This window comes from Typopeltis vanoorti, chromosome 3, assembly GCF_054136105.1.
Source record: "Typopeltis vanoorti isolate ZY-2024b chromosome 3, IOZ_Tvanoo_1.0, whole genome shotgun sequence".
Classification (NCBI taxonomy): Eukaryota; Metazoa; Arthropoda; class Arachnida; order Uropygi; family Thelyphonidae; genus Typopeltis; species Typopeltis vanoorti.
Genome location: NC_143551.1, coordinates 49,489,133 through 49,511,668, shown reverse-complemented (window position 1 = coordinate 49,511,668; position 22,536 = coordinate 49,489,133). Strand labels below are relative to the sequence as shown.

At 37.2% G+C, this 22,536-nt stretch overlaps 1 protein-coding gene across 1 annotated transcript in view; it reads left to right on the top strand.

Annotated features, from left to right (window-relative positions):
* The window catches only part of LOC150108113 (protein-L-isoaspartate O-methyltransferase domain-containing protein 1-like), a 115,245-nt gene that overhangs the window by 61,513 nt on the left and 31,196 nt on the right, over window positions 1-22,536 (top strand). Inside the window, exon 3 of the mRNA XM_090415598.1 lies at window positions 12,998-13,272. Within this exon, the coding sequence (XP_090271724.1) occupies window positions 12,998-13,272 (275 nt within the window). The remainder of the gene's footprint in view (window positions 1-12,997; window positions 13,273-22,536) is intronic.

Genomic DNA, 22,536 nt, shown 5'->3' with positions numbered 1-22,536 from the left:
TCAGAAACATGGAACATGACAAGAAAAGAAGAGACTCAGAATAACTCAGTGTGCAATAAAATACAGGATTTGTAACATCAGCAAAATGGAACATGTTAGAAACACAGAACTAAGAAAGAGATCGGGCATAAAAGATGTGGTAACTGCAGTATATGAAAGCAAATGAGATGGGCAGGTCATATAGCCAGACTTAGGGATAACAAATGGACATATAGAATACTCAACTGGCATCCAAGAATAAAGAGAAAACCAGGAAGACCACCTATAAGATGGGATCCACTAGTGAAATCTATGGGTATAACATGGAAGAGAGAGAGGCTCAAGATCGAGATCATTGGAGGCATCTTTGTGACCTGCATTCATGGAGAAATCCTGAGTGAAACACAGGTCCATCGAGGTAATCAAAGTTAATGTGTAATTAATTGTTAATAGGCTTTTGTTGTGTAAAACTTTTATGTACCAGTACACCTGATGATGTAAGTCTTATGACTTATGAAACTTGTCTGGTTTTAATTGCTTATTTTTTATTAAACTCTTTATTTACATCATAATGTGATCTCAATACTGAAAACTTCTCACAGAACTGCTGAACCACAGAAATTCACGCTTGAATTCCTTATCTTATCATTCAAATCCCTTGAAGCTGCTGTTCCCATTGAGGCCATCTCTGCATCCTTATCTTGTTTCCTTTATCATTTATCTCACACTGCCATCTACTTTTGTCATTCACCACATTTGTTGTAACCAACGTATGCTTTGTTCATATTATTCATGTTATTCACATTACCATTGATTGAAGCTTTCTTACCACTCGCTGTTTTGTCACATTTTCTTTCTTTGCTATCAGATGAGCACTCATTCTACTTGTTACATTCTTGCTGCTCTGACACTCAGTTATCAATACATCCACTCTGTATTCAGGTTACACTTTACACACTCTCCTTCCATCTGTATTAAAAATCCATAACTTATCCACATAATTTAGTGAGTACATATAACACGAAACGACTAAAATCAAAATTTAATTTATGAATAGTCAAAACAGGAATCATCTTGCTCTCAATGCCCATTAATATACATCACTATAAGTTTAAAGATGTTGTAACAAAACTGAAACAAGGATACATATTACAAGCCTATAACTTTTGTAGCAACTGTCACACACAAAAACACAAAGATTCACAGTTAATGAAAAAACTTATCTGAACTCTCTCTGTTCTTGCTCAAGTCTTACTGCAAAGCTCCCACCACGTCTCTTCAAATCACTGCATTTTTTAAATTCTAACTGCTGACTTAATTCTTGTTTTAATCCTTTATTCAGGTATAAGCCAAGTTTGTGTGTGAAGTATCTTCATGAAAAAAAATAATAATTATATAGACTGCCTATTGCTGTAGTATTCCATTAATGCCACATGATTTATAATGTTCTGAACAGCTATTCTCTTGGGACCTTGTCGTATGCCTTTTTTCAGATCTATACAGCTTAAGTACAGATCCTTGTTATAACTAAATACTTTGGAATTGACAGTGCACACTACAAATATAAGTTAAATCAACTTTAATATGTCATCATGCATATCAAGGATTTAGGCCTAGCATGGCCTGTTCCGGCCTTAGAAGTCATCGTTGAATTGTTTAAGAGGACGTCCTGGTTTTCTTTTTTCCTAATGGCTTTTACTTTAAGGCTTGTTTTGGTAATCTTTGTTTTCATTCTTTGAATGTGTTCCATCCATTTATGTTTATATTTTTTAATATTTTCTATTACTGGTTCTTGGTTTAATTCTTTCATCATTTCTTCATTTCTTTTGTGATCAAATAGTGTATACTTTGCAGTTTTTCTCATAAACTTCATTTCTGCTGTTGTTAATCTTTGTTTGTCTTTTTGTTTTATTGTCCAGATTACGCTTCCATACATTAAGACTGGTAGGGCTAATGTATTATATACTTTTACTCTGGTTTGTTTTTGAACTAGGTTTGGTTTAAATATAGTGTTAATTACACCTGTTATTTTTAAATATTTTGCAATTTTTACGTTTATATCTTTTTCATTTTCATATGTGATTGTACATCCTAGGTAGTTAAATGAATTCACCTGTTCTAAGATCTTGTTACCCGGTTAACTTGTTATCTTGTTAGCTTTAATATATACTTTCCGATATTTTGGCAACGTCACGTTGCCACCTTCATGGGAACTTAAGATAAAGACACATGCATGCAAGTACTACATAACAGCAAATGAGAAACGAAGCGAGGAAGCTACCGTTTTCCTAAAGTCCTAATAGTGCCCCCTGGCGGGCTATATTAGGTGTTCTTGGCCTTTGGGCTGAAGTTCTTCTGATATATGTTTCCCAAATTTGGGGCAGTCTCATGCATCCAAATTTGTTAAGGTTTGGCATGTTCCTAAAGGCAGAGGCTGATTCCATTAATAGTCTTTCATATTTGAACTTGCTGTGGTGTATTACTGGCTTTCTTCCACCTTATTCTGTGGTGAGTATCCAGAGCATGGTCTGCAAGCCCAGAGTGGCTGTACTGGTGAAATCGGATGTAGTCCTTGTGTTCTGAGATTCTGATATTTGCTGTCCTACCTGTTTGGCCAAAGTAGGACAATTTACAGCTGCAAGGGACCTGGTATACACCAGGTAGGTCTAGGGGATGTGGTTGGTCTTTAGTGGAGCAGATAAGAGATGCCAATTTTCTATATGGTCTGTAACAAGAGGTCAAGTCATGTTTTTTTAGGATTTTTTCATTTTTTCCGAGATGCCTTGGATGTAGGGAATGGTATGGATTTAGAATAATCTTTTTTGTGAAGGGGGGCGGGGTTGTGGATAACTGGTTTTAGTGTTTTTTGGATTTTTTTTTTTTTGGGGAGGGGGGGGGGGGGAGGGGTAGCCATTGGCTGAGAAAGTGTTAAGGATGTGATTTAGTTCAGTAGTTAGGGCTTGGTCATTTGAACAGATTAGTTTTGCCCTGTCGAATAGTGTCTTAATAACTCCATATTGTTGTGTGTGTGGGGGGGGGGGGGGAATTGTTGGTGAATGTATCTGCCTGTATGGGTGGGTTTTCTAGTTTACGCTGTCAATTCCTTAAGTATTTAGTTATCATGTTTAACCAGCATATAAGCCTTTCTACAAAATCCTTGTTATATTCCTTCATTTCAGAGCTGTTTGTTGTAAAGTGAAAATCTGAACCTGATGGATTATTTATATAAAATCTTTTTTTTTTTTACAGTATTCTGCCTAGCATATCAAGGACATCTCATGATTGGAGAGAGGTAAATGTAGCAGAAATCCAATTATAACTAATGTCCTGACAGGGTTTAGTAAAAGTTGTACAAAAAAAAAAAAAATAATAATGATAAATTAAAAATTAGCATTGACTATTGCTAAATAGCAATGTGAACTGTGGTTATCCCTGCTTTTACAATATGGATAGCAGTCTATCTGATTCGTTCAGATTAGGATGGTCTAGTAATTGTATCACTACTTTCCTCATACAGTCTTTCTATAAGAAACCTGCTCTCTTGTAGGATTTCAGTCTTTTTTGCCAACTTCATATGGTGAGGTTGTAACATCTACAAGTTCATGCCCTTCTAATTAAGGGCATCTGGTGTAATTTTTATGGTTCATCAGAATGAACAACTGTAGATATGCAGGATTGCCTGAAGTAAAATAAATTACAGGAACAGGAGGTCTGATAAACACTAGGGAATAACAGTAGTGGGAGCTTATTTATTACAGCAGTGCTTCCCAACTGACTTGCTGCGGCACAATGGTGTGCCGCGAAAAATTTAACCGCAAAGTCCTGATTATGGGGCAATGGTACCGGAGGGCTAGGCTGCCGAGTGGTTCCCTTTTCCCTTTATTGCTCTTTTCTAGCTATGCACATGTGAAGGCGACCTCCCAGAATGTCATAGGCGCCATTTCTCCCTCCCTCACATTTTGCATCCACAACTCAGAAGATCATTACTCTGCTTCAGTTCCAATTGTCATTAATAGGCATTTTCCTAACACAGTTTTGCGTGTTCCGGTATTTTGGATGCCCTAGTTACAATGCCTATTTGATATCCTCGATTATAATGTAGTATTTTTAGTTTCATGTGATTTATATCTTTCTATTCAATGGCTTGTTTATTTGCATATATTTTAATTCTATTAAATTTAATTTTATAAAATAAGTGTTCTAAAAATTTAATCACAGTTTCACTCAGTCAAATCTGACAGTTTAGTGCATAGATGCGATATAAAAACTATGTCAAATATCAATCACTGAGAATGTATGGATTAGGTATTTTCATTCCATTTGTTTTTTCGTTTATTTCGTGCTTATGATTGCATAAGAAGACTTATCTGAAACGAATGTCTAGCTGGAATGTTTATGTATTATAATGCAAAAATATTTGAAAGAAAGATCTTATTAATTGAATCCCTGTATGAAATAGAAGAAATTAATCATGTTAACAGAAAAATGTTTCTTCATAGTGTGTCATGAAATTATTTATGCTTGTGAGGTGTGCCATGACCTGAAAAAGGCTGGGAAGCACTGCATTACAGGATAAGCTCCTCCTCCTCCTAAAATAAAGCTTTTGGATAGCATGGAATGCAACTTTCATGTGAGAAATTCTAAGTCAATGCTCTCAAAGATTTCTCAACATAAGTAATGGCCATGTGGTTAACTTCTTGAACAGTTGAAGATGAAATATTTGTTTATGACTTTGTTGATGCAAGTATCACTGAAAATATTAGATTTTAAAAAAAAGAAAAAAGTTATTGTTGTTGGTGAGAGTGATCACCTGGGTTGTGGGTAGTCATATGAGGACTTCTGTGAGGAAAAGATATACATATGTGGAATTATATGAATGGTGATTTTGAAAATTTTAGCAGACAGCTTGGAGCTATAACATGGAATAAGATGTTAAGTGGGAGGGAGATAAATGCTGCATGGGAACTGACTAAAAGATATTCAATAACATCGATGTTGTTACATTTGCACATTGATTCATCAATGTGCAAATGTATTCCAAAGGTCAAAAGACTGAATAAAGTAGGTGTCAAATGGATAAATAAAGGGATTGAGCATGAAATTCAGAAGAACAGAATACTATGGAGGCAGCACAAGATGAATAAAACCACTGTTTATGGCTTCCCTGGACCTTCAGAAAACCTTGGATAGTGTCTCTTCTTATTATTTTAAGAGCACTATCTATTGTAGGCTGTCCAGATTCATATGTTTTAGAGTTATACTCTAATAATTCTGTAACTATTAATATAGGGGCCTGTGTAACTTCTGTTCCCACAATTCGGGGTGTTCACCAAAGCGGCCCTCTATCCCCCTCTTTTCTTCAACTGCATCATTGATGAATTTCTTCTTTCTCTGCCTAACCACATATGGTTAGGTATTGCTCTTGCTTTTTCTTTTAATGCTATGGCCTTTGCTGATATCCTTATTCTCATGGCCTCCACTGAGGTAGGTGTGCAGGAACTCCTTGATCGAGCAGCCGACTTTTTTCATTTTAGAGGTCTTGCTCATTAGTACTTGTCCCTTCAGAGAGTGACAAGAAACTAAAGTTCAGAAATCTTGAGTTTTTTCCTGCATGATAGGCCATTGCATTGTTGCTTTACTGTCTTGGAGGAATAGAGATACCTTGGTATTACACCAAAAGGGTGGTCTTCTATTCCCTTCTCTTTAGAAAATGCTTTTTCATCTTTAAGAAAAGCTTCTCTCAAATCCTAGCAAAGGCTTTTCCTCCTTTCAAATTATTTGCTCTCTAAGTACTATCATAAGTTGATAATCAAGCATACCTAGTACTGTCCTGTATGGATAGGGCCATTTGCTCTGCTGTTCATTCATGGCTTAGGCTTCCTTGATGCTCCTGTTGCATATTTTCATGCGAAGATGGACGGCAGATTTGATATCCCTTCCCTCCACTGGTTTATCCCACGTCTCCATTATAATAGAATTAAGAAATTAGAAATATCCATTTCTCAAATTTGCAGAGATGCATTTCATTGTCTTGTTAGCCAGGATGACTTTCGGGATATTACAGGGTGGACCAAGTATCAAGGTCAATTGATAGAGACTGCATTGGCAGAGCATAAGAAATTGGCTACGCAGCTATATAGCTCTGTTGATGGTGCATCACTTTATGGATCTAATCTAGTGCCTCCCCAGCATCAATGGGTGCAGGAAGGTACTAGACTCCTAGCTGGTTATGAATTTATTGACTTACTCAGGGCTGGGATCAGTGCCCTGCCCACAAGGGCCTGCACAACCCGTAGCAGCAGATGTGACAGTAGTTAGAGTTTCACTGTAGCAGCAACCTACCCTTTCTCATATTGCCCAATGTTGTTTTTGAACTCATGGTATTCAAGTGAAGCAGCATGATGCTGTGGTCTCCATATTAAATAACCGATTGAAAAACAAAGGTTGGGATTCTGCGGTTGAACCGCACCATAGGACTATAGCTGGTATTAGAAAGCCCGATTTAATTGCAAAGAAAGATGAAAGAGTTGGGTTATTGATGCACAGATAGTGGGTACCGGGCATCCACTAGTTGTCAGTCATAGGAACAAGGTCTCATACGAGGGTGGTCTGAAACGTTCTCGGTCTCGCCCATAGAGGGCAACACTATCGGCAAGATTTTTTTTTCCCTAAGTTGGGACATCTGTCATAAGCATCCAAGTGAAATTGCAAGTCATTCTATCAAGTAGTTTTTTTTTATACAGCCGTCGGAAGCCAAAGTGTTGTGTGTATCCCTTGAAATGGATAAAATTGAGTATTGTGAGGTTATAAAATTCTTTGTAAAAGAATGTTTAACGCCAAAAGAAATTCATTCGAAGTTCATAAAAGTTTATGTGCACTCCTTCATTTTCGACAATTAAGAAATGGGCTCCCGATTTTAAACATGGCCATACCAGCCTTGAAGATAATCCACGTGAAGGACATCCAGAAAATGTAACAACACCAGAAATCATTGATCAGTGCATGATATGGTATTGAATGACCAGTGAATCGAAGTGTGTGAAATTGCTGAGATTATAGGCATTTCAAAAGAACGTGTAGGATATATTTTGCATGAAAAATTGCAAATGAAAAAGTTTTGTGCAAGTGGGTGTCGCGCTTGCTCACAGCAGATCAAAAACACACTCGCATGAAAATCTCTGAACAGTGCTTGGAGCATTTTAACAAGAGTAAAACTGATTTTGTGCATTGATTTATTACTATGGATGATACTTGGATTCATCATTATGCACCAGATTCCAAACAACAGTCAAAACAGTGGATAGAAGTGGTTCTTCAGTGCCAAAGAAGGCAAAGTCTGTTCCATCAGCAGAAAGGTCATGTCATTGGTGTTTTGAAATGCTAAAGGCATTTTGTTTATTAATTATCTTGAACAGGGTAAAACAATAACCAGGAAATATTATTCTTATCTTTTAATCAGACTAGATGAAAATATTCATGCGAAAAGACCCAGTTTGCAGAAGAAAAAAATCATCTTTCATTAGAATAATGCACCTGCCCACAAAGGTGTTTTGACAATGGGATGATTAAGGGATTTGCACTATGAATTGTTGGAACATCCACTCTATTCCCCAAATTTGGCTCCCTCTGACTTCTATCTCTTCCCAAAACTAAACTCTTCCTCGCTGGTCAGCATTTTTCTCTGAATCAAGAGGTGATTGCAGCTGTAGAGGAATATTTTGCAGATTTTACTGAGAACCACTACAGGGACAGGATAATGGTGCTGGAGCATCGCTTGAATAACTGTATTAGTCTTAAGGGAAATTATATTGAAAAATAAATAATTTTGAAATTATAACTTCATTTTTTCATTGTTAGGCCGAGAATGTTTCGGAGACCACCCTCGTATTATGAGCAGAATATCTTGCTCAATAGATTGAAGAGGAGTTCGGGGCAGCTCCTCCTTTCACTAGTGCTACCATCTCCCTTCATGGTGTATGGTGCAATGAGAGTTATGAAGACTTCTATAGGTATTACGTTAGCAGACGCTAAGATCTTGTCGCTTAGAGCTTTGCAGGACACATTGGTGGCTTGGTGTCATCACCAACAAATGACCTCTAGAATACCTCGTACTGGTGTGGGATAGATCTTGATGTATTTTGGCTTTGACTTTTCTGACCTGTTAGGTAGACTGGTAGAAAGGGTCCAGAGGAGATTCATAAAAGTGGTCAGTAGTCTTTGGAATATGAAGTATGAAGACAGATCAAAAGAATATAAATTGCAAAGCCTTGTGAATAGGAGGAGGGTAGGGGATATGATCGAGACATAAGTTAGGCAGGGGTTGTTATCAGGTTGACATGGAAGAAATTTTTCATAGAATAGGTGAGGGGGGGGATGCAAATAGAACAAGAGGCCATCCCTGGAAACTGTATAAGGAGGACGTGAGGAGTAGGTTCTTTGCACGGAGAGAGGTTGATGAGTGGAATGCATTGCCTGAGTGTGTTGTGAATGTGGACACATTGAATCAGTTTAAGGCATGGTTGGATGAGCTATGTGTGTGTGTGATAGCGTGTCCCCTCCTACAATGAATTTCTGGCTCCATGGAGGTCAAATGTTAATAATAATGTTATGCAAAATCTTGTTTTCTCTTTAATCAATTGCCCATAGAGCAGGAAGAATGAGTCCTTGACATGGATGATTGCGAGAAAGAGTATGAATATAACTTCCTGTGTGTATCTTCTTCCATGAAGCTAAGAACTGAAGTCCTCCATGTGGTAGCTAAGATTGAGGAGGTCTAAAAGGGTGATAGTGCTATTTTCATTTGCCAATGTAAACTGCATTCTGGAGTGAATGGTGTTAATTTTGTTACTTATCCAGTACTAAAATAAACCCTTTGTTATTGAACACTTCCATGCTGCGGAACTTATCCACAAACTTGTACTACACTGAAAGCTTTGGATAAATGTTGTAGAGAAGATGCTGTTTAAAATTCTCTATGAAGAAGTTAGCTGACATAATCCCAAAATCAGGAAAATCAGTCCAATCCCTCCAAAACTATTGTCCAACCACTTGCGCTCTCTCCTGCCTATGAAAAATAGCTGAGAGTGTAATACTAACATGACTGCATAAGGCTAAAGAACTAATTATCATCTCTAATGAGCAATTTGGATTACAGGAGAACCGCTCTGCCAAATAGTTATGGAAAACATCAACATAGGATACAACTGGAAGCAACACACAGGAACAATCTTCCTGGATGTTGTCGAAGCATTTAACAAGATATAGCACAATGGTCTTTTTTTTCACTTTGTGCAAAGACGAAAGCCTTAAGGAATCAGATGTCTGAATGCAAAATCACAATAGGTGTATCATCGGGCTCCCTGTTATCACCTGTGCCCTTCACCATCTATTTGGCTGACATCCTATGCACAGTTGCTGCTACAGCAGCCCTATATGAAGATGATGCTGCAATAATTGTACACTCTCTCCGACCTAGATTAGTAACTGAAAAATATAAAATGAAGTCTTAGAATTAAAATAGTGATTCAAAAAATAGCCAATTGATGTCAACAAAGACAATAGAACTGTAGTGCTATTCACAAGAAAATGAGTATCCCTGGAGGGTGAAGTGGTAATGTTTGGATCCCTTCCCATGGTAACCAGCAGCTGAATACTTATAGGAATAAAACTAGATAAAGGGCTTCGCAACTCATGTCAGTCACATTTGCTCAAAAGTAAATATGGCAATAGGATAGCTATAACTTTGTAGCTTGGTAAGCACAGAAAAGGTACTTGTATACAAGATGCTGATCACTTCAGTTATGAAGTATGGCTTACCTGCCTAGAGTCACACTGCAGATTCAAATGTTTACAAATAGTGTTCACTCCACCCTGGTTTGTAATAATAAAAATAAAAAAATAAAAAATAAAAAATAATAATAATAATAATAAAAATGTACAGCTTCATCAAGAAGCCAGCATTCCTGAGATCAAAACTTTCCTACATGGAAGGGCAGCAAACTTTTCAAATGCTACCATCCTAATCTATTAATCTGCTAAGTGGTAAACTTTTTAAACTGCTAGAAGCCCAATATAAGCAAGCCAATGGCTCAAGAATATCTCATGTCCCTTGTGGTCTACAACCTAGTGGTAGACTGTAGCAAACACATATTGGAAAGCAAACATCCCCAAAACCACACTAAACAGGTAGTTTTTTTTTTCCCTCCCAACTTACTGCCATTAATTAGCACATAATGGACAAGCCAAGTGTTCAGTAATCACTCATAATCCAACAATTTCCTTGCCAAATTTGATAAAGTGATAAGGTACTACAGGTCCAATCAATCCATCGTACCAAAAAGAGTTTAGTTACCTTAGTATCCTTTTGGGTCTGGCTCCCTCTGATGAGATTTCAGTAAAGGTTGAAACTGGTCTGGTAATGTCCCTTCCCATAATGCATAGCAATATGAAGGATATTGAGGATAGATTGAAGGTGTGTGGATTGCAGAAGTTGGTTGATAGAAGAAAAAGAGGGGATATGATAGAAACATCTAAGTTGCTTAAAGGGTTTTATAGGATATATGCAGGGGAAATGTTTCAGCACTTGGCTAGAGGGACCAGAACAAGGGATCCTGGAAGTTGAATAAAGGTATGGTTAGTAGGGGGTGTGAGTACTAGATTTTTTGCCTGGAGAGTTATGATTGAGTGGAATAGGTTGCCAGAGTCATTTGTGAGTGCTTTGTCTGTTAATGGTTCAAGGAGAGGTATGATATGTTGTTTGGATAGATTGGGTCTCCCGTGATAAGTCTTCAGACTCCATGGTGGTGCCTGTATTATAATAATATACATGTCCAAAAAAGACCTGAGGTTTGCATTATTAAGTACTAAGGCAACTGATGCGAAGTCAACAGCCTCTATCCCTTTGCTTACACTTGGGTAAAGGATTAAATAAGAATGTAATTTCTTGACAAGTATTATTATTATCACATCCTCCATGGAGTCAGCAAACTCATTGTGGCAAGTTTGTTCAACTGTCAATATATTATCATATTGGATCTTAAAATACTTAACACTCTCTGCATTAATATATTCCAGTAATGTGTATTGTTTACTTTAAACCAAGTGAAACAACTTTGACTTCAGCACTGTTCTTTCTAGTTCTTCGATAATGACTATCAACTGCAAATTGTAAATCATTGATTTTTGTATTTAACTTAAATTTCCTTTATATTCTCCTTTATGGCATCTATTGTTCTTTCCAGGCAGCCTAATAAAGATTCTCAGGGATATTGGGTGCCTTATCTTGTACCTCTTCTCCGAAACCACCTTCCTGCTCTGCTATTTCTCACAACAGCCTGTGCATTGTTGGTATTCTGCGATAAACATATCAAGTTCCTGTCCACCCTATAAGATTTAAGTACAGCCCATGCAACTTGCAGATTTATACTGTTGAATGCTTTCTGAAAGTCAAGAAAGCTGGCATGAATATTTTTATTTTTACATAGAACTTTCTCGACATTTAGTCTTCCCGTTAATATTTAGTGCACAATACTCTTATCTCTTCTGAATCCTGCTTGTTCAGATTCTGTGTGTTCTGACAGTAATTTGATCACTTTGTATTGTTTTTTAACACAACTAAAATGGAGGTGCACAAAATTACACTCCTTTGAAGGAACATTTTTTTCTTATGTCTTATTATTGAGACTTGTTAGAATATATTTTATTCAGTTTTATTGGTAAAATTTTAGATTGTTTGTTGCAGAGATACAACATATAGTAAACTGGAAATTTAAAAAAAAAATTGTTTTGAAATTTTTTTTCAAAATTTCAGGATGATATATATTCCATCATGTTTTACCTCGTTTTGAGTTAACTAGTGTAACTTTTCATGTTGTTGGAGTTTTTACATGATATTATTATTATTATTATTATTATTATTATTATTATTATTATTACCATGGGCTACTCCAGGAGTCCTTAGACTCATCGAGGGAGGCCCTAAACATCATGTTCACACAGCTGTTCAACATTCTCACAGTATCTATCATACCTTGCCTTGAACTCGCTCACTGTCATAGCACCCACAACAGACTCTGGCAGCTTATTCCACTCATTTACCACTCTAAAAGTAAAGAACCCAGCTCTAACACCCCTGCTAACCACGCTCTTGCCCAGCTTCCATGGGTGTCCCCTAGTTCTCCCACCACCAGTCCTGATCTCAAAAATATCATCTGAATTAATCCTATAGAATCCTTTTAGCAATTTGAATGTCTCAATCATATCTCCCCTTTTTCGCCTATCAACTAGTTTCTGCAACCCACAAATCTTCAACCTGTTCTCATATGGTGCATTCCATAGACCTGCTATCATCTTAGTCACTCGCCTCTGGATCCTCTCAACCTCCTCCCCATCAAGAAGGAACCGAGGTGACCAAATCTGGGCACAGTAGTCGAGATGAGGTCTTATCAGGGCTCGGTACAGAGGTACAATAACTTGTTTTTCTCTGCTCGTCAAGGTATTTTTCAACAACCAAGTGAGTTGATGAGCTGATTTAGCTACTTTCGCAATGTGCCCCCTAAACTTCATCTCCCTATCCACCAACACTCCCAAGTCCCTGGCCTCATCAATCTCTTGGAGTACAGTTCCACCAATGTGGTATACTGCTGCTAATCTTTTCACTCCGAAATGCATAACCTTACATTTTGTCACATTAAATTGACATCCATTCTCCTTAGTCCAGAACTCCAATCTATCTAAGTCATCTTGCAAGACTTTGACATCTTCTGCATTCACTATCGCCCTACCCAACTTTGCATCATCAGCGAACAAATGAACTGTCCCACTTAGACCATTCCCTATATCGTTAATGAACAGATTAAACAGCAGTGGTCCAAGAACAGAACCCTGAAGAATATTGTATTATCATAAATTTACTAGTTCCTGCTATGGCTATTTAGTAAGAATAATTAAGATAAAACTCAAAAATTTTTTTTCATTTGATCAAAGAAATTTCTAATTCTTTATTTGAACTTTATTTTAGGCCCATATGGCACCAACCATGGTGTTGAAATCCATGACAGTGTTGTTGATTATGCCAGAGAAAAGTTAGACGAATTTAAGAGCACATCTCCTGCTTTGGATGAGTATGAGTTTTGTGAACCAGATTTTGCAGTTGGTAATTGTTTATTACTTGATAGTAGCACACGACAGTATGATAGAGTATATTGTGGTGCATCTTGTCCTGCAGAGCATGAAAATTACATGAAAAATTTGATCGGAGTTGGTGGAATTCTTGTAATGCCTCTGAATGATCAGGTAGATTTTTGAATATATGTATTTATTTATACACATGCATAATAATATTAGAGTTCACAAGTATGTTTTGCTCTTTAATGCTGCATTTTATAAAGTTTTCTTTACAGTTAATGAATAAAGGTAAATTGCATATCCTAAAACAAATAATATCATGTTGTGAAATCATCGTCCTAGATGCTTGGGTGAATACGTTGACTTTCTGACAGTGTGTTTCACTCATCTATCACTCTGAAAAAGAATATGCTCCTTGCTCGATACTCATTGGATGCCATGGAGCCAGTGGTTGTAATGTGTTTATGCCAATAGAGGCTTCATATGAGAGAAATGTCATCTTGCCTAGAGATTTAAGTGTTGTCAAGGGTAAATCTGGAAGAATGTTTTTTGTATGGAGGTATAAAAGTCTTGCAGTGGCTGCACTATATAGTTCAGAAGGCCTGGACAGAGGGATGAGTGGAGCAGAGCTCCCATAGTACCTATATATAAAAAGGGAAATAAAATTGAATGTAAGAATTACAAAGGTATTTCCTTACTGAGTGTTCCTGGTAAGATTTATGCAAGTATACTTGAGAAATGGTTGAGAAGGATTGTGGAAGGGAAGCTTGGTGAAGAACAAGCTTGATTCAAGCCAAATAGAGACTGTCAGGTATCTGATTTCACTTTACAACAAATAGTTGAGAAATCATGGGAATATAACAAAGATCTGTATTTAAGTTTTTGTAGATCTGGAAAAGGCATGTGACAGGGTGTTGAGAAAAGCTTCAAAATGCTACAATTGTATGGTGTCAATGGAGCATTATATCAATCAATACTTAGTCTTTATTTGAGTTGTAAGTCAGCAATTAAAATTGAAGGAAGTACAGGAGGTTTAATGTTAAATCTGGTGTCAGACAAGGCTGTACATTATCTTTCCCCCTCTGTTATTCATTATCTATATGGATCACATTATGAAGCAAAGTGGTATTAAATCTGATATCAAAATTGGAGATGTTAATCTCAGTTCTTTATTTATGCAGATGATTTATTTAGATGTTATACTTCTAAATAAATCTGGTACGTCTGCAAGATTTCCTGGCTAAATTGAATAACTGTTGTATTAGATATGGTATGAAGGTCAGCAGTAACAAGACAATGAAAATAGACAGAAGCATTGAAAATATCAACTGCATTGTGAATATAGAACCCATAGAACAAGTAAAACATTTCATCTACCTTGCACGATTTTTAGTGTAGATGGTAAATTAAGTATGGAAATAAACAACAGAATCAACAAAGCTGTTATGGTAGGAAGTCAACTGAATAAATTTATATGGAATAAGAGAGAAATTAATCAAAACACTAAATTAGCTGTATACAAGACAGTGTTCAAACTACTTTTAACTTATGGATCTGAGAGCTGGGTTAGAAGTAAAACACTGTAGATATGAGAGTCCTGAGAAAAATGAGGGTCGTGAACAGATGGCATTAATGGCAATATCATATTAAAAAGAGGATATTAGGAAAGAACTTGACATTGTTAGCCACCAGTAATGTGTTAGCACAGCTAATCTCAGGTGGTATGGTCACTTAAACAGAATGGAAGAGGTAAGATTAGCAAAACAAATGTTCTCTGCCAGGTTGGCAGGAAAAAGACCCAGAGGAAGACCAAGATATAGGTGGATTGATACAGTAAAAAAAGTGCCTTAGATGAGAGAAATATAAGATCTGATAATGTTAGTCTTGACAGGTAACAGATTGATTTGGAGGAAAATTATAGATAGGAAGTTAGTAATGATGTAAGTTTTTCATGTAGTAATCCCATATCCTGTACACCCCCTTGAGGGTACATGTCAGGAATTTTATGATGTTGAAAGACCTACAAAATTTCTCCTTAAAACCTTTTTTGCCATTTCAAAACATCACGAAAATTTATTCCAGAAATGCATAGTCTCGTTTCATATGCAGATTTGATTCTACTTATATCTGTTTATTCCATAAATTTGTTAAAAGCAAGTATAGATCTATGTTACTGAGACCATTTGGAGAAATTAGTTTTATTCTCATCATAGGAAATTGATATTTATCAGGTCTGTAACAACACCCTATCAGTGAAGTGATAGGGTGTTGTTACAGACCTAGCGATTCAGTTGCTGGGGTTAATGAAATGCATTGCCAAATTATCCCATGGGTACTAAATGAGTAATCATTATGGGTGACTTAAATTATCCAAACATTGATTGGGTAAAAGAAAAATCTCATGATAAGAATGAAGAATTTATTGAGTTATTGCAAGACAACTTTTTCAAGCAACATGTGAAAATAGAACTCGAGATAATAGTAAATTTGATCCTAGCATTAGAAGGGATTCCATTAAGAATATGACTATTTGCTACCAGTTAGACAGTGATTATGCCATACTTTATTTGGAAGTAGCTCATTATATAGATGTTCCATTTCCAATAGAACAGATAAACTAAATTACATGCTAAACTAAATTGCTGGAAATTATGACTAACTCAGGAGAATACTATTGCTGGTCCTATGGCATCCGATATCTCTCCCATTCATAACTGAATGGAAGAGATATCAGAAATGCATGGAAATCTTTGAAAAAGTGCTTAAATGAGGGTATCTAAATGTATCCATAGAGTTCGAAGTACAAATAGGTGAAAGTGAAATCCCTGCTTAAGAAGTTAATGCAGAAGGAATATCATGAGAATAATAGTCAAAGGAGTTATGACATCATGTAACCTTTTCTGGCTTGCACTTTGAGTATTGTACGGAAAGCTAAATTAGAGTATCAAAAGAAGTTAGTTGTTCAAGCTAATGGCAATCCAAAAGAATTTTATTGTTATGCCACAAGTAAAAGAAAGAGTGAATGTGGAAGTATAACTTTACTAAATGCAGATGGTACTTTTGTATCAGAAGTTGAACATCATGTGCTCACTTTGCTAAGATATATATCAACCAGGTGTATGTAACATGTGCATAGTACTACTACTACTATATTAGATGAAGAGTTAGAAGTGCACGAGAATGAGGTGGAAGAGCTGTTACATAACCTTGATAAGAATTCTACAATAGGGACAGATTGAATATCAACACATTTGCTAATGTAATGTTACTAGCATTAGCATTACAAGTTATGCTAATGTTATGCCACGCTATAGTTACAACAGAACTATCATACGATCTTTCAATTCTTGCGATATCTTACCTGAGCTGAGACTCAAGTTTTTTAAACATGTCAAAGGCCTAGCCAAATTGGCTAGGCCTTTGACATGTTTAAAAAACTTGAGTCTCAGCTCAGGTAAGATATCGCAAGAATTGAAAGATCGTATGATAGTTCTGTTGTAGAACTATCGTATCACATCAATTTTTGCACCATGTTGGTGGTGCAAAAGCTGATGTGTTTAACTACTGACTTATCAGTATATCTGGAGTGGTGGTGGGAAGACTTTAGAGACGTTGGTTACAAATTGCATACAGAAATAGATTGATAGACAAGCTATACTTTGCAAAGAACAGCAAGATTTTACTAAAGGCAGGTCATGTTTTATCAATTTACTCATATTTTATAACAATGTTACAGCTGATAGATACTATGATACTGTTAGGTTTTGCTAAGGCATTTGATAGGACACCACATGAAATGCTGTTTCATAAACTGGAGAATATGGGTTTGGAATATAAACTCTTGACTTTTACAAGTGGATGGCTGACAGATAGGTATCAAAAAGTGGTATATGGAAGGTGTGAATCTGAGAGATTTAAGGTGACCAGTGGTGTGTCCCCAAGGATCAGTCCTTGGGCCATTGTTGTTCAATCTGTACATTAATGACATCAGGAAGGATCTAACAGGAGATGTTAGATTGTTTGCTGATGAATCAAAGATAGGCATTTTAAATCAGGGATGTCAATGATATCCACCATATTGGCTATGCTACCAATTATATATTTGGTTTAATCCTTTATCCAAGTGTAAGCAAACAAAGTTTGCACCTGAAGTATTTTCAGGACTCGGGCAACTCATGGTAAACATGGAATAAGTTCTGATCACTTGCCTTAGTGTCTCCTTGCAGACATGTATAATGCTATGCATTAAGGAAGGGCCACTACCCAGACCGGTTTCAACCTTTATTGAGGTCTCATCAATTGGAGCCAGACCCAGAGGTATTGATACTAAGGTGGAAGTAATGCAGAAGTCATATCACCATATACCAGTTACCAAAAGGTGTCAACACGTTATTATTAAAATTCTCTGGATTAGAGATAGTTGATGGAAGTTGTTTCACTTGGCTATGCTACCAATTATATATTTGGTTTAATCCTTTAACCAAGTGTAAGCAAACAAAGTTTGCGCCTGAAGTATTTTCAGGACTGGGGCAACTCGTGGTAAATGTGAAATAAGTTCTGATTACTTGCCTTAGTATCTCCCATAATGCAAAGCACATCTCCTTGCAGACATGTATAACGCTATGCATTAATGGAGGGCCACTACCCAGACTGGTTTCAACCTTTATTGAGGTCTCACCAAGTGATCACTTGCCTTAGTATTTCTTGGATAAAGGATTAAACCAAATATATAATTGATATCCATCATAGTGTATCCATTCCTTTATTAAACTTAGCAAACAATTCAGTATTAAAAAATACTGAATTGGCAAATACTGAAAAAGAAAAAGTAGTTATTAAGTTTATCTGCGTGAAGTAAAGAGCTTAACATCTCCAATTTTGATGTCAGGTTTAATACCACCTTTCCTTTATAATATGATCCATATGGGTGAAGGCCTTCATCCCTTATTCCATCCAAAATTTACATCCACCATCCAAGCCTTGGTTCTCAAAGTGTGCCAATTCAGTATTTAAAAAAAAAAAAAAAAAAAAAAAAAAAAAAAAAAAACGGCTTACTGCAACTAGCTCAAGACCCAAACTGCAGATGCTCATCATATATACATTCATGTTCATAGAAACTGCATCACCTGCTGTAATCATGTTTTTTTTTTTGGTAAATTTGAATGCCTATTTGAAAAGGGATAATAATGCAGTAATTGTTACAAATAATGAAGAAGGTAATATAACATTTTTATTTTTGATTAATATTTGGCTCTTTTTAGTACAAGATGTAACATAATTAGGAAATGACAACAAACTTGACAAATTTGCAAATATTCAAAATGGAGTGGACAGTGACATTTTCACTGGAAAAACAAATACCGTATCAAAATTTAGTTCAACTCCACAGTTTTACTAACATTTGAAGCTAAAAATTCACTTTTTGCTGTATAGTACTTCGTTGGTCTTCCTTTTGCCTTTATTACAGCTTGGCATAGGCCAGATATTGACAAAATCAATTTCATGATGGATGCAACTATCAATCCATGTTCAATACCCTTATAATGGTTTCTTGGAGCTCCCGAAATGTTTTCAGCTTCTTGTGTATTGCATTCTCCATTTGGTACTACAAATTGTCTATGGGGTTGAGATCCAGGCTGTTTCCTGGCCACAGTAATCACTGTATTGAGTATCTCCATTAACCTGCAACAAAACTAAAAGCTTTTTTAAGTACCAAACTTAATATGTATGATACATTTTAGGGTTATAATAGCATTACTTACACTTTTTGCCTTATGACAAGGGGCAATCATCCTGAAAGATGCAGGATGATTGCCCCTTGTCATTATAGTAAAGTGGTCTTTGATAGTAAGAAGCAATTCTAAAATTTTCTGGTGCATCATGCATTCACTGAACCTTTTGTGAAATGCAAGCAACCGACACCATAATAACATTCAGCCCCAGATCATCTGACAGTCTGAGAATTCGACTGTTGGCACCAGACAGTCAGGTTGGAATTTTTCTCTTGATTGTCTCCGAACCGTCTGCCATTGTCACCCTGCAGGTTAATTTTTTTTTCGTCAGAAAAAATTACTCTTTCCACTGATCATGGGTCCATTTGACATGCTCTTTGCACCAATTTAACCAAGCCAATCTCATTTTTTAGGTTAACGAGGGCTTCTTTTTAAGGTGCATAGCTATCGGTTCCTGTCAAATGAGTCTTCTCCTGACAAATGAAGCTTCTCACAACTCCCATTTGTTCTTCCCAGTCCCATTTCAGTTTCCCACACAATGCATGGTGATTTTTGAGGTAGAACCACTTTAGAACTAGATCTTGGCATGGTGTAGACAGTAGTTTTCTTCCTGTCCTCCCATTCTTCCTTTCAGCAGATCCAGTTACCTTCACTTTCAACAGCAGCCGTACTACAGTAGATTGAGTACAGAACACCCTTTTAGCTATTTCACAAAAGGACTAGCCTTTTCTATTCAAAACTTGAATCCCACTTTTTCTGCAAGGTGTTAACTGCACATAACTAGACACAGCAATCTCAGCACAAAAATGCAAAAACTAGCTCTTGCTGTCTATTTATAGCATAAAAAGTTCTGATGCAATAGCAGCAATTATTAGATTGTACAGAAACCCATGGGAATGATAGAAGATGCAATACAATGAAATATATAATAATACACCAATGAAATTAAGGATACCACGAAATTATTATTATTATTCAGGCCTCCACGGGGTCAAAAGACTCATCGCGGGAGGTCCTTTCTAAGAAACACAAGTCTATCAAGACTCATCGAGGGAGGTCCCCTCCTAGGAAACACAAAGTCTATCATACCACTCCTTAAACATTGACTGTTCTCGCTCTCACCACTTCATCAGGCAATGCATTCCATGGTTCAACCATCCTCCATGCAAAGAAACCACTCCTCCCCCTCACAGTTTCCTTTCGTAACTTCCAGGGATGGCCCCTTGTCATTACTCCTTCCCGCTGTTCAACCAAGCGAAAGAACTCCCCAGTGTCAACCCTGTAACCACCTCAACAGTTTAAAAGTCTCAATCATATCACCTCTCCTTCTTCTATCCACCAAACTCTGCAGTCCACACTCCCTCAGCCGATCCTCATAACTAACGTTGTACAGTCCTGACACCATCTTTGTTATCTGCCTTTGTACCCTTTCCACAGTTAATTTATCCCCTTCAAATCTCGGGGACCAGATCTGAGAACAATAGTCCAAGTGTGGTCTGATCAGAGTCTTATACAACGGAATGATAACCATTTTATATCTGCAGGTCAGTGTCCTTCTCATTACTGCAGCAATCCTCTGTGTTACCTTCACCACCTTTGCAATATATCCCCTAAATTTCAGGTTTCTATCAATCATCAACCCCAGATCTCTTGTCTCCCCTACTTCCTCCAGTATAACTCCTCCCATAGAGAATGCAGCATCCCATCGATGTTTCCCAAACCTCAAGACCTTACATTTTGCTGCATTAAACTGACACCCCCATTCATTTTCCCATCTATCTAGCTTATTCAAATCCTCTTGCAAGGCTACCACATTTGCACTATTACTAATAACCCTTCCCAGCTTCGCATCGTCCGCAAACAACTGAATATCCCCTTGCAATCCACTGACAATGTCATTGATATAAAGGTTAAACAATATAGGTGTAACCCTCTGCCTCCTTGAAACTGCTCCACCATACACAACTCTCTGATACCTATCAGACAGCCAATCCTGAATCCAGTTGACCAATCTGACATCCAGACCCATGTGCTGCAACTTAAATATCAGCTTATCATGTGGCACCCTGTCAAATGCCTTCACTAAGTCTAGGAAAATGGCAGTATATGCCTTTCCCTCATCTAATGTTCTTGTAACTTTATTATAAAAGGCTAGCATATTGCTAAAACAAGAGCGCCCTTTCACAAATCCATGTTGACTCTCACAGATAACATTACCCTCATCTGCCCAATGCTGTATACGGTCCCTCACTACTTTCTCCAAGATCTTAACAACTACTGATGACACACAGACTGGCCTATAATTAGACACTTCCAGTCTGCTACCACCCTTATGCAATGGCACTATCTTACCTTCCTTCCATTCTCTGGGCACCTTTCCCGCATCCAGACTTGCATTGAAAAGCCGGGTCAAAGGCACTTTCAGTTCCTTAGCACATTCTTTCAAAACTCGTGGTGAAATACCATCCAGTCCCACAGCTTTACTAACATCCAGAGTACTCAGTATGTGGAACACGCTCTCCTCCTGCACCTCTAAACCTCGAACCTGCTCTATCCCTCTAGTATTGACTCCTCCATGATGAAATACTCCAATAAAGAGTTCATTGAACAATTCCACTATGTCCTCTGCATCTGTCACTTTCAGATGAAAGTGACATTTCTTCCACAGTCATTTCTCTTCCTACTGGCCACATAGCTAAAAAAAAAAATTCCTTAGGATTTTCCTTGGATCTAAGAGCCAATCTTTTCTCATATTCCAGTTTTGCTTCCTTACCATACTAGTTACTCTCCTGGCTTGTGTCTTATATTCTTCATACATCTTCTCTTCACTGTCTCCTTATATCTTTTCCTTAGCCTCTTTTTCACATGCAGCTCCTGTCTAATATTGTTTGTCATCCACTTTACTCCAGATTGTGTACTCTTCTTCACTCATGGAATACAGCTTACCATTGCTGCTAACAAATATTCCTTCACAATTTCCCAAGCACTAATGATATCCTGGCCTTCCAATTCCTCCCTCCATGAAACCTCCCCAAGTTGATGTCTAAGACTATTTATAATCACCTGCTTTAAAATTCCACATATGTTCCCTTCTCTTTGATACTTCTGCATGTCTATTCATTTTCCAAGTCAAAACTATATGGTCACTCTCTCCAACTGGCATAAGAGATGTCATCTCAGTTATTATAAACTCTTCTTATGCTATAACCAAATGCAAAACTCTTGTTCCCTCTGTTACATGTTGCCTAAGACATTTGTCCCTCAAGAATTCTAGAAATTCCATTCCCTTATTGCTACATGCATCTTCCTCTTCCCAATTTATACTGCTGTAGTTAAAATCTGTCATAACAATCATTCTTCTTGCACTTGCCATGCTCAACTGTCAACATCTCCTGTTCCCCCCCCCCCCACTCTGTGCTCCTTGGTCTGTAGCAACACCCCACTAAATATCCTGTCTTGCTCACCTCCACCTCATACCATATGCTTTCAAAATCATTAGTGTCACAGCCTACCAAAGCCTCCTCTCTTAGTGGACATAGGTCGCCATTTATCATAAGCAGTACTCCACCACCACCACGCTTTTCCTGCCAAAAAATGCTGTACCCAGCCACTTCTATTCCTGTTATTATATCCTCTTCTGTCAACCACATCTCGGTGATCCCAATAATCTTTGGCCAGGCTGATGCTATCAGTGCCATCA